The following is a 15,906-nucleotide window of genomic DNA, read 5'->3' on the forward strand; positions in this document are numbered from 1 at the left end:
TCTGGAAAGTTCTTTGTCTCTCAAGCTAATTTGCCCTGAATGCTGCACAAGAGTAAATTCTGTGGCTATTTTTTTCTGTAAAAAACCATAAACCCTCTCCAAACCATCCAGTTCCCATCCCGGTCGCTCAGCCCTCAGCTGGGGCAGGCAATTCTGTCACTGAGTCCCAGCGTCTGTGTTTTCAGCCCTGGGACTAATTATCCCATTTTGGGTGTTTCCATCATCCCCAGGTGTCCATCCCTTTTTTTTTTTTTTTTTGTCTTTCATTCATTTACTTTTTTCCCTCCAGTGCCTGTTCAGAGAGAGGAGGGAGGCTCCAAATAGAGCAGAGTTAAGGTTGCGCATCCATGTCTTGATTTCAGATGGGCCCCACGCTGTGTGGATATTTGGTTGGATTTTTCCAAGAGGAGTGGTTGCCAGTTTTAAAGGTCCTGTCCTGCAGTTACTCGTGTTTTTGTCCAGAGAAAACTGTGTTTACTAAAGTATCCGATGCATCTGGAGGGAGGTCTGGGCCACGATCTGGGATGTATTTCTCAACCCATGCTAACAGTTTCTGAGAACTGGTGTTGCAGTAGGTCTTGGGGGAAATGGAAATCACCAAAACGTCTGAAAAACATATCTGAACTCTGGGTAAGTATTTGGGGGAAAAGGCATCTGAGTCCATCTCACTGCTGCCTTGACTGTAGCTGGGGGAAAGTGGAGCAGGGATGTGGCTTTTGTTGGTGCTCGGGCACAGGCTCAACGCTGGATGAGAAATGCATTTAAGCAGTTAAATTCCTATCTGGTGGTATCACAATCTCACTACCTGTGTGAGATTCTGGCTCTGTGTTGTGTTTTTAGGAAACATTATGGGCCCAGATTTCAGATGGGCTTTGTGTCCAGCCAGCTCAGAGGCTTCCTGAGCATCCCCAGTCTTGACCCTCCTGCCTTCATGGCTCTGGCCATCCCATGAGGCGGCTGCAGATGTGAGGTTGATGGGCTTGTTCCACCCTTTGAGCAGGGGTCAGGTCTTTCCTGTGTCGCACAAGGGGGCTAGGAGCAATGATTAGGAAATGCAAAAATCTAGGAAGAAGAGGTCTTATCTCCCCCTTCGCGTGGGCCCTTTTGGGTTGAGTCAGCCTCAGATGAAGCCAACAGGCGGCTTCACAGCTGTTGGCATCCCCAGATCAGCACGTTCATATCCCTCTCGCAACGCCAGCCCTCTGTGCTGGGGAGATGTCCCTGTCCCCGGGCGAGGAGCAGCCCTGACAATGGGGGCTGTGTTCTGCACGGCCGGGGGCTGGTGGCACTGCCTGTCCCCAGCACCCACCTACACGCGCCGGCACGGCGGCGGCTTGTTCCTGATGCGCGGCGAGTCGCACCCACATCTGCCCCGAGACAAAGGGGCCCTGGAGGGGGGGTGCCCAGCGTTCTCTCCTCTAAAAATGGGGACGCATTTGGCGTGTGCCCTGTTGTGGGTTTTATTATTTGCCGTTGGTTGGGGCCACTCCGCAGGGATGTGAGGGACGGGTCGGTCCATCAGCACTGGAAGCGCCCGGGGTCGTTCCCACGTAGCTCTGCCCACAGTTTTGGTCCAGAGCCACCGTGTCCCTGCTGCTCCCTTTTGCAGCTCAAAAATCTGCAAATTTATCTCTTCCTGACGTGCACAGCCCCTTTACAGTCCCTGTGCATGCGACGATGGGTCGGATACTCTTCTGCATGCATACCTCCCGTGAACACTGTATATATCGGTGTTTGGGCTCACCCCAAAATTAAAATCAAACGTACTCCCATTTAGTGCAACATGTACAAATATCTCCCAAGCATCTGTGCCAGGAATCTACTGCTTCGTGTCACGGCCATTTCTTTTAGATTAACTAGTACCCAGTCTCAGAAAAAAAATATATATTTTGCTTTCCAGGCTCCAAGCAGCACATAGAGATGTGCGCTGTGTAAACGCCCGCTGTCTTGTGCCTTCCCTCCCGTAGGTCTGTGAATGAGGAGGGGTTTAAAGGACTTTGTGATAGTGATGTGAAACATCAGTATGTGAGCGTAGTAAGGACGCTGGAAATCTTAGCCTCGCTAAATCTCTGGTTGCAGTATTGGCTGATTCAGTTCATAAGTCAGACTTATGCTTAGTAACAGAAAGGCGTAAAACCAGCTGATCCATTACTCATTTTAAGCTGTAACTGGAGAAGTGAACCGCTTTGAAAAATGAAGGCTACAGATCAAAACGATGTCTTCCCTTAGACAGAAAGCTAAAGAAGTAATTCGAAAAAGCTTTGTTCAGCGTGACCCGATCACAGGACTGCAGAAGTCCCGGACACGTCTTTAATTACTGGCCCAGTCCTGTAATTATTCTGTCCTTCAACTATTTTTATTGCAACAGCTGGATTGGAAAATCCTTAGAACAAGCAAAAAAGATCAAAGCAACACGCCCCTCCAAGCCCCTTCACAACCTACAATCTGTCATCTGGTGTAACTGGGACGTTGCGTTCCTGTGGGCTTCAGCCCAAGAGCGAGGACCCAGAGACCCCGATGGCACCCGAGCGGGGCAGTGAGGGGGGCTGGAGGGAGGAACCATTAAACCCATCTTGTTCCCCATGAAGGTAACGGGGAAAAGTGTCCTTAAAAGTTGTCATGCGCCTGTTTGAGCCTGTCTGGGATTAGGAGAGCTCCCGGGGACGTGTGTCAGGGCTGTTTATTTTCCCGTGACATCTGCTCCTCGCTGGCTCCCAGCAGCGTTCCCTGCGGTACCCGGAGCCCCCCGGCAGCCCCGCGCTCGACAGGTTTTCTCTCTTGTGCTGGCCCCCCCCCCCTCCCTCCCGCACTTCCTTCGTGCCGGGCTCGGGAACAGCTGAAGGGGTAGCAGCATCCAAAGCTGCAGCCGGTGATTTATATTTCATGAAGACGGGCTCTCCTTGCTTGCCAAATGGCCTCTCCACGCTGCTCCCCTGCCTGGCGACATCCCACCTCGGCAAGAGCCTGCGCGAGGGCCAGGAGGAGCGGCGCGGAGCAGGGCTGGGGATTTTCCACTGCTTGCTGCCCTGGTGTTATTTTTGTTCTTTAGCTGAGAGATCTGTCTGCACGGCTGATGCCCTTTTTATAACTCAATTACAGAGAGTTATAACTCAGCTGTGATGCAACCTCTGCACCACAGCGGCCTTTTCTGAGGGGGCTGTTGTTGTACGGCCTAGGTCATTTATCCTCCTTTCTGCTCTTTTTTTTTAATCTGCATTTAGTCTGTTGGTTTGTTAACAGCAAAGTAAAAGATGTGTGTATGGAAAATGCAGATGATAACCTGGGAGTCCCTGGGACTCTCTGGGGAGGAAAACCGCTGGAGCCTGGTTGGGAATGGGCTCGTTTAGAGACCAGTTGGGGGAAGGTCCCACCATGTCCTGACTCCTGCTAGAGCTGTGCTGGCTCAGTGACAGGCTCTTTGGGGCATGGGGGGGTCCCTGGAGCCGGCTCCTGGCTATTGCCAGGCTGCATGTGGAGGCAGAGCTCATCCTGGATGGAGAGGATGTTTGCTAGGTGGTACTTCTGCATAAAATACTTTTTTTTTAAACAGCAATTCATCCTTTTTATTTCACCCTGCGGGGACTGTTCGCTGCTTTTGTGTTCGGTTGCTCAGAGTAACGTTCCGTCAGTCCCAGAGGAAAGCACAGTCCTTCTCCTTCCACCCGAGACCTCCGAGCACAAATAACCCCCATGAAGCTGATTTTCTGTCAGCAGAACAACCCAGAGGTTGGGAGGACAGTGACCACAGGCTTATACCTGGGTCACCAGAGCCTGAAAACTATTTCTGGCACTATTCACCCCTTCATGCCTCCCCACAAATATTTCTGGGTTGGAAACTCTCTCCACAGTTGCCGAAGGGAAGACGACAGACACAGACACAGAGCTGTAAATGGCTCAGTGACCGCTGGGGTTGTGTTCGTTTTGCAGCTGAGGATCCATCTGTGGGTGCCGCTGGTCTGCTCGCCTCGGGGGTCACAACTGAGGTCCTGACACTGCCCAGGCGTCCAAAATGGTCGTGGAAAGACACCACCTCACCCGTGCAGGAATAGCGTTCGCTCTCTACCTTCATCACCTCGTCAGCGCCATCGAAGTCCCTCTGGATTGTAAGTTATGGTTTACCCCTCTAAAAACTCCTGCTGAAACGGTTGAGAAGGTAGAGTGAAGATGTGCACAGCCCAGGCTGCTTCCCTGGTCCAGCCTAAGGTTTTCTTTACTGTTGTTTGAGGCTATTTTTCTTTTCGAACCACATGCCCTCCAGAAAGTCACCCAAATCGCTCTCTGATTTAGTCAATCTGTCTCAAAAGCTGAGCAGAGTACTTAAAGCCACATATCAAAATGGAACAGAGCATCTGAGCCAAGCTGGCAAGTCTTGAGCCTGATGATTTAAGCGGAACACCCCAGGGCTTCTGCTGTTCCTACGGAGCACGGGCAGGTTTTGGGGTGCTCTTTTGTGGGGAACATCGGCTTGTTGCTAGTCTTATCTGGTAGATGCTGCCATGAGCTGACACCTCGAGGGCAGTGGGGAGCCGAGGCAGATCCTGCAGAGCAATGCGATTTTTCTCTCTCTGTTGGGACATTTTGGTTAATTATAAGACAGGACTTATTCAGAAGCACAAGTGCTGGGGGATACGGAGTGAAGAGGAAGGTCAGCGCATGGGAAGTGCGTGACTTATCTGAGTGCACTTGAGACGGGGGTTCGTACTGAGAGCTGCTCAGCCACTGTTCTGGAAACCAGTTTCATAATTTCTTTGTGTCCCAGCTTCCTCCTGTAGCGGCTGTAGATAATAATCAGCCTGTCGCTGCGGGGAATCTCTTCCGACAGCGCCATGGCCAGAAATCCTGCAGCGAGCAGTGCGTTAGTAGAAAAAGCACAGCTTTTCGCTGGGGTCTAAATTCAGGCTGGAGTGCCAGGGTTGCTCTTGATAAGAGATATTTCCACCCTGTGGGTTGTTGCTCTGTGGAGCCCTGGGTGTGCTGGCGGTCGCCGTGGTACCTCAGCTGATCCCTGACTCCAGGCAGCAAAAACGGGGAGGAAGAATTTGAAGTCATGGCTTTTGGCTGAAATTTGGAACTGACTGAAGAGAAAGGGTGGGAAAGCTCTGATTTGCGGAGGGGAATCAACACTTGAAAGCGTAGGGAGGGAGTCCCAGACCCAAGTGCCTGCTCTGCTCCATTTCAGATGATTGTGGATGAAAATATAACATGCACGGGGTCCTCTTGTTCCCAGTAATGGGAATTTTATTGGGTGCACACAGCTCGGTGGTTCCTGCAGGCCTGGCTTTGTTAGCATCTATAATACTGCAAAAATGCAGGCAGGCAGCATGGAAGTAGGGGCCAGTGCAGTTGGGGAAAACTGAACGGGTCTGCAAACATCCACCTTCTGCCATTTCTTGTGCTTTGCATCAGGAAAGGAGTAATTCTGCTACTGAAATGTAATGTGACCTTAGGAAAGCAAGAGAAATGCTGACAGCTGGTGGAGAAATGCTCGAGGCAGCCTGCAGCAGCTCACCATTTCTCAGCAGCTCACCGTTTCTTTAGCCTCCTCCTCTTCCTCCTCCTCCCTGCTGCACAGCACAGAGCCACAGGGGAGCATCGTCCCCTCCAGTGCTGGTGGGAAACTGGGACCGTAATTAAGAGCATCCTTTGTCCTTTCCTGAGCGGGTGCCTTGCACGATGGGTGTTTGTAAATAGTGTGCACGGAGGCAGTTGTGCACAGCAGTGCCAAGGGCAGGGGGGTGAGAAGCATCTCCCAGCCCTGGGCGAGGGTCGGGGATCCTGTCCCCACCAGCTGACCCTTCCCAACCTCCCTTGGCTCTTTTGGACACATGGAGCATCAACTTTGTTTTACTTTTGACTTCCATCCCGACCTTCAGAGCCTTCGGGGTTGGCTTTCAGCTCCTGTCTAAGCCACCTGCTGCTCAGGGCTCCCTTACCCACCGCTCGTGTGTGAGACTGAGCTAATGACAGCATCGCCGGCCCTCCAGCGGCTGCAGGTTTGACCAGGTGGGGTGTAAAGCCCCCCAGCTGCTGTGGCTTTGCGCAAGATGTGCAAATCACAGGCTCTGAGTGCCCGGGCTCCATCCACCACGTCCCGCTGGCTGTGAACGTCCTCCCTGCTCCACCGAGATGGGCTCCTTCGGCCAGGGGCTGGGGAGTGGGCTCTGCCTCGTCCCCTGCCTGCTGAGAGAACCCCCACCTGCCCTGGGGATGCTGGTGGGCACCCAGCTGCCCTTGCTGAGACACCTTGGGAGTCAGAGATCTCCCCAGGAAGGCGTTCTGCTCCCCAGACCTTATCATTTCAGGGCAGATGCGGGACAAAGCTGCAGGGTCCCCTCACGGCACAGGGACCAGCTCTCAATCACCCTCTGTCAGAGGGAGCTGTAATATTTGTTCTTTATTTTAAGCTTGCCTACATGCTTTTTCCCTGTCCCAACCCTAACAAGTTTTCTTCTCTGGATAAAATCCTGCCTGCCCCTGTCCTGGGGACAGGGTGTATTTATCTCCCTAATTTACAGGCAGCTTCTCTGAGTCTGAGCATCACCTAAAAAGCCAGCTGAGGGGTTATCAGGCATGTGTTAGCCTCTGACTCAGGGGGATGAAACTGGGGGGCCTCTGGCCATAGGAAACGAGGGAATGTTGCTCACTCCTGCGGGCAACCCGCTGGACCACAGGGCCACCAATGCCTGCAGGCGAGTGGTGCGAGTATGCCTGTGCCCTCTTTTAGCCCCCAGAGCCCCTGCTGCAGAGGCCGCTGGCAAGAATATTCAGAAGCAGCTTCTCCCACGTGGACAGTCAGTAGGTAGATTAGAACATGCCTGAAACATAAGATGGTTTGTGTGCAGTATTTACAAGCCCTACAACAGCGCTACGGGTCTATGTTTGTGTACCTGACGTATATAGCGAAGTTCTCCAATTAACCTTTTTTCTTTTTCCCTGTTATGCTCGCACTTTGGAAATAACAGCAAATATTCAGAGTGAATGTAAGTGTTCCCCTCGCCCTCTGCGTTGTACATGTCCGTCTCCTCTGCATGGCTGAAAGAGGGCACGAGGGATCCGCACCGAGCAGGGGGTTGCATGGAGCCGGGGGCCGGTGGCGGTTGTTGCTTGGCACAGGGTGGACGTAGCAGCGTTGCCCGCTCCTGCGGCGGGGCTGGACGGGGTCAGGACGAGCCACTTGTGCACAGCCAGGCATGTTGGGAGAGCCCCGGGAGGTGCTGGAGCAGCTTGGGAGGAGCGCTTAGGCTCTGCCGCTTTCCCCGGAGCGGGTCTAGCAACCAGGCAGGGTCTTTGCAATGCAGATATTGTTTCTGTGGAGGGTTGTTATTGCTTATGCCATGTCTCGGAGGAGAGCGGGCTCCCCGGCCTTGAGCAAGTGCCGAGCTCAGCTCCACGTACCGACACGTTTGCAGCATCTCTAGCTCTGCCCTTCTGAACACCAACACCGTGCTCCTTTGGGGTAAATCTGGGAGGTTTCGAGCCTCTTTTTTTTTTTTTGCACAGGGGGTACCTGTAAATGCCTTCCAGTGTCTCTCTGGCTCCCTGTCCCAGCTGCAGCCCCTCTCTTTTGAGGTGCACAGCCAGGATGCCTCTCAGTCAAATGACCTGAGGTAGCAGGAAGATGTAAATGTGAAATTTCTTACTGGGGCCAAGTTACCAAGTGAGAAACAGGGGCTTCCTGGTACTGAAAGCAGTGCCAGTGCTCGGAGGGGTGATGAGTAGCACCCCCCACAAATGCTCATGGTAATTTCCTCAGGTGTTGAGCTTTAAACCACGAATTGCACATCCAGCCTGGGGAAGAAGCTGAAATCCCATCAGGATCTGCTGCAGGATGGCAGAGAGGGCATTCACCCTCTTCTCACAACCCTCCCCTCACTGCTTTTCGTTTGCTTTCCAGTGACTCAGCCCCCCACAATCACCAAGCAGTCCGTGAAGGACTACATCGTGGACCCCAGGGATAACATCTTCATTGAATGTGAAGCCAAAGGGAATCCCGTTCCCACGTAAGTGCAGCTACAGGCCTCGTAACGCAGGAGCTCTGCTCTTGGCTAGAGCTGGCTCTGGAGGAGCTGCCCTCTGGTCCAGCTCTGCCATCAACACCATCAGCCGCTGGCTTGCACGGCACAGGTAAGGATCTTGCTGGGTAAATATGGTCTGTGGTTACAAAACCAACCTCTCCCCCGTGCTTGCAGTTTTTCCTGGACGCGGAATGGGAAGTTCTTCAACGTGGCCAAGGACCCCAAAGTGTCCATGCGACGGCGCTCGGGGACGCTTGTCATTGACTTCCACAGTGGGGGACGGCCAGAGGACTACGAGGGCGAGTACCAGTGTTTTGCCCGGAATGACTACGGCACTGCTCTCTCCAGTAAAATCCACCTCCAGGTTTCGAGTGAGTAACAGCAGTGGCGCAGAGCAAGCAGCGAGCAACCCCAAGGAGCACTATTTGCATCGTATGAGATTTTGTAGAAGAGGCATGGAGAATATCCAGTGCTCAAACATCTCAGCCTGCTTCTTCTGTTACCTGTGTTGGGTTGTATCCAGCCACAGGACTGAGAGGAAGACACGGGGGTTATGGCTGTAGCTATCAGGGAAATACCTGATACGGATTTCAGGGAGTCTTGCGCATGCAGAAATTAAGTTTGCATTGGGGCTGCTCCATTGAAACCGGGCCAGGTCCTGCGGGAAGAGATCTGAAAAGTTACTGCTTTCTTCACGCGGTGTCTTTCCTTCTCGCGGCAGAGTCTCCCCTGTGGCCCAAGGAGAAGGTGGATGTGATAGAGGTGGATGAAGGTGCTCCACTCAGCCTGCAGTGCAACCCGCCGCCCGGCCTTCCCTCTCCCGTCATCTTCTGGATGAGCAGCTGTGAGTCGGGGAACCCCCTTCCTACCTCGGACCCTGTGGGCAGCCTTTCCCTCCCCTGTAGTCTTTATATAAAATAACCGGGTTTAGCTACTGCTCGTTCAGAGCTTGGCAGCACCCACACGTGGCTCGGGTCCGGGGTTTCTGCTTTACGCAGCCACCCGCGGGAGCAGCTGGCTTGCTCTGAACGCCTGTTCCCCCTGCAGCCATGGAGCCCATCCACCAGGACAAGCGGGTGTCCCAGGGCCAGAACGGTGACCTGTACTTCTCCAACGTCATGCTGCAGGACGCCCAGACCGACTACAGCTGCAACGCGCGCTTCCACTTCACCCACACCATTCAGCAGAAAAACCCCTACACCCTCAAGGTGAAAACCAGTAAGTGTCATGCTGATAGCTCAGGATGGGTCTTCCCTGGCCTCTCTCGGGCAGGGTTTTCCTTCCAGACTCCCTTGTTTCTGTCCTTGACAGCACTGAGACCTACCAGGGAGAAGAGTGGCTTGCTTGGTTTTGTTTAGGATAGTGCAAGAACGGGTTTGGATGAGGAATGCTGCTCCTCGGACAGCTAACCTGGCAGGGAGAGGTGGCTGGTTTCCCTACAGCATCCCAGAGCTTTGCAACGTCATGGGCTGAGGGCTGCAGAGGTAGCTTGAGGCGGGTATCGCTAAGTCCGTGTGTCTGGGATAAACTGGAAAGCATTTCAGCGCAGATGGGGCACTCCCCCCATCTTTAGGGAAGTGTGTAACATCAGGTGATCTTTCCCTAGTTTGAAAAGCTGGAAGCAGCCTTGGTTTGCTCCAGGCTTAGCTCCAGTTTACATGCTGGTGCTGCACAGGGGGACGGTGTGTCAAGCTTGCACAGTTCAGGATTTACCTGCTGGCCGGGAGCTGCTGTTTAGCTCCTTTGCTCTGGGATGTGCTGACAGGAGCCTTTGCGGTCTGAGCACGTACACGTGGGACGTGCTCAGGATGGGCAGCGACCTCAGTTTCACCACGGTGACGCGCGTCGCCGCGGGGAACAGGAGGAGCAGGTGTGTGGTGAAGAGCCCTTCCACGGGCAGGTCCAGCCACCAGCAGTCTCTCCTCTCCTCCAGAAACAAGACTGCTCAAAGGGAGGCGAGTTCCTGACGCTAACGCATTTCGTGGCAGCTGGCAGGTGGGGATGCTGGCAGGGGGAAGACGAGCCGAGCGCTGCAGGACACGAAGCTCTTGGGTTGATGCAGGTTCTGCAGAGCATGGGCTCTCTTCTGGGGACTGGGTGTGTGCAGAGCACTGGCACAACAGGCAACCGACACAGAAATGGCATCTACAAACCCCAGTCATCACCCAATCTCCCGTTCCCAGTCAGGTCAGACTGGGAGGAGGGGGTAGTGCGTGCAAGGCTGTGTTTTGGGGAGCAGGCTCTTGCCCAAAGCAGGCTCGAGGAGCTGCTGAATCCCAGCATTCGGAGCTTAATTTGATTTTGCAGCAGCTTAAATTAGAAGTAACTCTATTATAAAGTGACCTGAAAGTGATGCGAGAAGCAGACGGGGTCTGGAGTGTTTTGCACTTTTATTGTAACAGCTTCTCCTCTGTGCAAAGCGTGAGCAGAGAAGCAGCAATATAAACGCTATAAGCAGGCTTTATGCTGACGGTGAGGGATGCGTGTAGGTAATTCACTCCGAATATTATTTGTCTGTTTAGAGCTGGCCAGACAAAGCCAATGTCTAGCTGTTAGGGAAGGACCGAGCTGGAGAAATTCTGGCAACCAAAGATCTGTGATCATTTGTGCCTCCGAAGGCTCCAGCCTGACGTATTTGTCAAGTGTTAGAAAAAAGACGGAAGAAATCCTGGAAGATTTCTGTGCAGACAGATACAAGCTCCCCCCTCCTGCTACCCTCAGATGCTGCCACAGCGTTTTGCTCCCAGGCTGTGTACAATTGGTTTCCCATTATACTGGACCCTATCTTTAAGTTTTCCCTTGGAAATGTCTGCTGTATTACGAGATGCAAATTCCACCCCATGAGCCCCCCAGAGGCCCTTATAATTTAAAGAACTGACGCTCTAATTTCTCATCTGTTACGACACAAAAAAAAAAATTCTTTTCACATACAGTGTTCAGAGGAGACGAGCTTGTATTTGTCTCAAGCTGTTCAATCATCTCAGCCTTAAGCCATGAGCATTGGCTGTCCTTAAAAAAAAAAAAAGTCACCAGCTGCTGAAAAATCATCGCACGGGATTGCTGTGCCCTTGGATGCAAGAAGAGGAAAATGGAAAGGCTTGGGGGAGCGATGCAGCCCTGCAGAGTTTCTCTGGCGTATGCAGGTTCAGGTGGCTCTCGGGCGTCTTGCACAGAGACACGATGCGTGGCTGATGACTTCAGGCTCAGGGCAACAACCATACGGTCGCCAACAGAGCCTCTTGCATCCCCTGTGGGCAGATGACACCGTAACACTGGTGTAAACCAGGGCGTTCTCAGCCCCCAGAGCAGTATTTTGGGTCAGGGTGTGAGCTGAGGAGGGCTGATCCTCTGGTGGCCATGGGCCGGTGCTTCCCCTCGCTCCTCGCAGCGCGCGGGTGGCAATTAGTTTTTCCTTGAGTAGAGGTGATAGCTGGCAGTGGTTGTCAATAAACGAGAGCAGCGTGTTATTGAAGAGCTGTAACGCAATCTACTTTAATTACCTCGTAATTAAAAGGGATTTTACAGCAGATTATGCTTTTAGAGCCTAATTATTATTTTTATTTGTTCATCTTTGCCGTCCCTTTCTGCACCGTTACGCTGCTGCCTAGCTGTGTCCAACCTATGCTTTATGCTGGGGGAAAGTAATCAGAATACGTTTCCCTCGCAGAAACTGAGAGAAAAAGCATTTTCTCCAAAGTGAGCTGATTTCATTGTTGCTGTTTTCGAAGATAAAAATGCCTTTATACAAAAAAACCCCCACAAAACCAAAACAAAAAACAAACAAAAAAAAAGCACTTCAAGGAAATGTTTATGATACAATTTTCATACATTTATTTGTCTTCCCATGTCGTAGGAGGAAAACAGCCCTCTTTTCCTCTCCTCTATTGCTGTGTTATGTTGTCTGTCCTGAAAGGCAGCTGTGCTCAGAGTGCTTTTGTATCCCTGCTGTTGCCTGTCCTCATTGCTCTTGTGTTTCGGGAAGTTATTTTGTTTTCTGTCCCCCCGCACCGCCTCGTCCCCCTGCCCGCTTCGTGGCACTCGGTACGCTCATGGTCTTTTGTTTATTGCAGAGAAACCCCATAACGAAACGTCTTTACGAAATCACACTGACATGTACAGTGGTGAGTCAATGCTGGCTTCTGGAGACCTTCACGATTTTTAACCCCTTTCTGCCTAACCCGACTTATCTCCCGCGCTAACCGGGCAGCGAGCCGCCGCGTTCGCAGCATCCTCCGCCCTTCGTCTGAGCCCGCGCACCCCCCCGTGTGTGCCCGTGTCCCCCCCTTGAGGGTTATGGCCTCAACTTTGCAAAAACGGGTGGGACGAAACGAGCCAAACGGTGACAAAATCCCCCTCGGAGTTTTGACGTCTTAAAATTATTGAGTTTTAAGCTAATTAAGTGGATCTGCAGAGCCCAGCTTGAGAGGCATTTGGATGCGTAGGATCTGGTCCACGTGAAAACATCTGCGTGGCTGAGCGAGCCCAGCTTGCTCCTTCGCTGAAGAGGTGGCTTGTCCTCAGCAAAGTCTTACGATTTAAAGATAAGACCCACCATCCCTCTGTCTTCAGAAAGAGCATCTATTGTATTTGCAGCTAAACACGGGCAGTGACTGGGAGAAAAAAAAAAAAAAAAAAAAAAAATATTTGGTTTTATTGAAAGCTGTGTGCTTTGTTTCTTTGTGGTGAGGTTGTACATGTGCTGGATGCTTTCACAAGGCTCTTGCCCTTTGTCTGGGCAGGGAGATTACCTCGGGAGCCTGCGTTTGCTGGGAGAAGCCCATCCCAAACTCATAAATTATGCTTCAGACACAGAACCGCGCGGCTCCCCGGGGCGCGATCGCTGCCCTGAGAATAGATTGGAAGCGTCACGGACGTGAGGGGATAATGTGGGCAGAGTTGGGAGGCAGGAGGGGCTGGTCGGGGAGCAGGGAGATGGGGCTGTTTGCGGGCGATGCTGAGAGCACAGGCACTACCAGGGATGCAAATGCTTCGCCACCACGGAGTCCGATTGCCCCAAGGCCCCGCGCTGTGGTGGGCAGGATTTGCTTTTTTGCCCCTCTTGCTGCTTATGGGGGACCAGGGTTGTGTGGCAGTGGGATGGGGTCAACCCCAACCGTGCCCTGTACTGGTCCCTGGCCATGCCCTGCAGCAAAACCCTGCTCAGCTGTTGTCTCACCCTCTTCCACCCAGAGCCACGGGTTTGTCTGTTCCCTGCATGATCCAGGGCACATTTTCTTCTTCCACGGAGAGTTTTGGGGACAAGGAGTGCTTTTGCCAGCTAAAAGCAGAGAAAGTTGGAGTGTGAGAAGAGGAGGACGTGCCAAGCGAGGGACACTGAGTTCAGTGGCCCCGGCAGGCAGCCCAGGCATCCCTTCCCCACTGAGGGAATTGGGGTCGGCATCTTACTGGCAGCCAGGAGTGGGAGGTTTCTGAGGATGCTGGAGAGCTGGGGGAGGCTCAACAGAGGGAATCAGCCTCCGAGGAAATACTGGTGGCAGCAAATGGGTTGGGCGTAGTCTGAAAATATTTGTAGGAATGGCTGTGAAAGGGGATTGGCAGCAAAACTTAGCTCCAATGGGAACCACATAAACAACATCATGCCTCAGCGAGAGGTGAGTGAGAGGAGATGCCTCTCACAGGCACACAGGGCCAGGGACAAAAGAGAAATGGTGAGCTCTCCTGTAAATGTATCTTGCACCTCAGCAGCTTAAACGATGTTTGGATTTCAAAGAGAATGCCTTCACGCTGGCTGGGCACCACTTCTGTGTTTGCAGCCTTCGCTGGTGCAGGAGGGGAAATCACCGTGGTGGTCGTGGGCTTCTTGATCTTCCACTGCATGTCTTTGTTCAGGGAAAAGGGATGGTTAATAGCCACTTGGTCAGGAAAATGAGACCTTATCTGCCCAGGCTCAGAGGTTTCTCCAGATTTCTATCCGTAGGTGCACAGATAAACTCTTGGCGTCATACGGGCTATTTGCACTTCGTGTCCCCTGGAACGGTGGATTCAAGTGACCCACTCGTGCCCCTGTGCAAATCTGAGCTCCAACCCGGAAATTTCTTAATAGATAATGAACTGGTGAAAAAATTTCTTACTCTCAGCACTTTTTGTTTTTGCTAACCCCGTGTTTCGCCCTGGAATGACCAGTCTGGCCAAACTGGTTACTGGAACCAACTGCAGCACAGCAGGGACTTAGGGCAGGGGTGTGGGGAAGAGGGACATCAGTCTCGCAAGTGGTTTTAGGTGTTTGGGAGACTTGGGGCTCTCGGACCTTGGGGTGCTGGTCCCTACGAAGGGCTCTATGGAGCTGGGGGGGGTGGGCACCACGCAGCAAAGCAGCGGGAGGCTGCGAGTCCCCCTCCCCGCCGGGCTGCGATGGGTGTGTGTGTGCCCGAGCGCGCCTCGGGGACATGGGACCTGCTGGCACGGACGTGGGGCACGAGCAGTTCGTCCCAAAGTGTGCTCAAGGGCCGGGCTGATGGTGGGAGATGTCACTGAGCCCTTCTCCCCACGGCTCGTGGAGGGGTGCAGTGATCTCCTTGCTGCAAAGCTCAAACTGTCTTCAATTATGAAGGAAAAAAATGTTCTAAAAGGAATAACTGAATATTTTATTAGCAGAAGTTTCTCACCTTTTTTTAAAAATTGAAATTAAAGTCTGGTTTATGCTTTTTTTCTCTCCTTTTTTTTTTTTTTTTTTTTTTTTTTTTTTCCTTCTGGCAAACCTGCGGGATGTTGTAAAGCTGGCTAGCTGTGCAGGAGGCGAACAGATGGGATGAGTCTGGATGTGCATATTCCCATTATCGCCTTTCGGTAGAAATGCAAGTTGATGTAAAATTTTTAGATGTAAAATTTTTAAATCCCATCGGGTCAGGGCTGCGGGGAGGGGGTCACTTGGCTGCTCTGGGGTGAGAAGTGGCTGTTTCTGGGATATCCTGTTCACAGGTGAACGGGTCCAGTTTCATAGAGGCAGGGACGACAGCAGCAGTATATTGGAAGCAGAGCGTCTTTCCGAGCAGAAATAAACAGCCATGGGATTTATTTCCGAGCAGAAATAAACAGCCATGGGATTTATTTTTCCAGTTCTGTTCCTTGAAAACAGATGAGTGAGACGTTGCTGTTTGTCTGACAGCTCCCAGCTGTAGCTGCTGCAAGTTCAGAGCCGGAACTGTAAACTCTTCGGGGGAGAATTTCTGGCCTCTCCCCGTTTTAAACAGCAAAATATTTATTAGTAGTGCTGGACTAAGGCAAAAAGCTTATCAGCTATGCAGTGTTGTTGTTAGGTTTATTAAACAATTGGCTAGGGTACTAATTTTATCTCCCTTATTTTTAATTTTCATCATTAATATATGGCTCGTAAAATTTGGCTTGCACTGCTGCTTATCTCTTCTAGTTATGCCCCGGGCTCCAGAGCAAATGGGTTCATAGTGGGAGTGAAGCTTACAGCCTGTTCAAACAGGCTGCGGACCGTTGGCTAATAAAAGCCAAGATTGGGTTATAAACTAATACCCAGCTTTCCTAATCACACGACAGAAGTTCATGAGTTTGGCTAGGGGGATGGGAGCTGTTGATAAATACTGGCTTTAAACCCAGCTGCTGGCTCTGTCAAGCCCTGGCAGAGCCCGGGCATGGGTGGGCTGGTTTTCATCAGGAATGAGATCCTCTCCAGAGCAGCATGTGCCTGCCCAGAGAGCTGTGGCCTTTCACGATAAGGTCAAGATTTGCCAACCCTGGTAATCCATTAATCAAATAATTGACTAACCTGCCGACGAGCACATGGCTGGTAACCTGCGGGTGCGGGGGAGCGGTGGGATGCGCGTGTGGCCGCGCTCCGGAGGCGTTTCAAAGGCACGGTTTAACTCCTGGGCTTGTTTGTTTTTTTTTTTTAATCCCTCTG

General features: G+C 52.1%; 1 protein-coding gene across 30 annotated transcripts in view; it reads left to right on the forward strand.

Annotated features, from left to right (window-relative positions):
- The window catches only part of NFASC (neurofascin), a 95,246-nt gene that overhangs the window by 33,139 nt on the left and 46,201 nt on the right, over positions 1–15,906 (forward strand). For 17 of the 30 annotated variants that reach the window (XR_003399988.1, XM_026864297.1, XM_026864296.1 and 14 more), the window contains exons 2-8: positions 3,928–4,103; positions 6,963–6,980; positions 7,895–8,000; positions 8,190–8,386; positions 8,737–8,859; positions 9,063–9,233; positions 12,086–12,136. Coding sequence is in view for 29 of the 30 variants with exons in the window: in XM_026864297.1 (XP_026720098.1) it covers positions 4,010–4,103; positions 6,963–6,980; positions 7,895–8,000; positions 8,190–8,386; positions 8,737–8,859; positions 9,063–9,233; positions 12,086–12,136 (760 nt within the window). In the remaining variant the exon portion in view is untranslated. The remainder of the gene's footprint in view (positions 1–3,927; positions 4,104–6,962; positions 6,981–7,894; positions 8,001–8,189; positions 8,387–8,736; positions 8,860–9,062; positions 9,234–12,085; positions 12,137–15,906) is intronic. The other 13 variants (XM_026864307.1, XM_026864313.1, XM_026864322.1 and 10 more) reach the window with 3 other exon arrangements.

Source organism: Athene cunicularia (genome assembly GCF_003259725.1).
Source record: "Athene cunicularia isolate RWA chromosome 26 unlocalized genomic scaffold, athCun1 chr26_part1, whole genome shotgun sequence".
Lineage (NCBI taxonomy): Eukaryota > Metazoa > Chordata > Aves > Strigiformes > Strigidae > Athene > Athene cunicularia.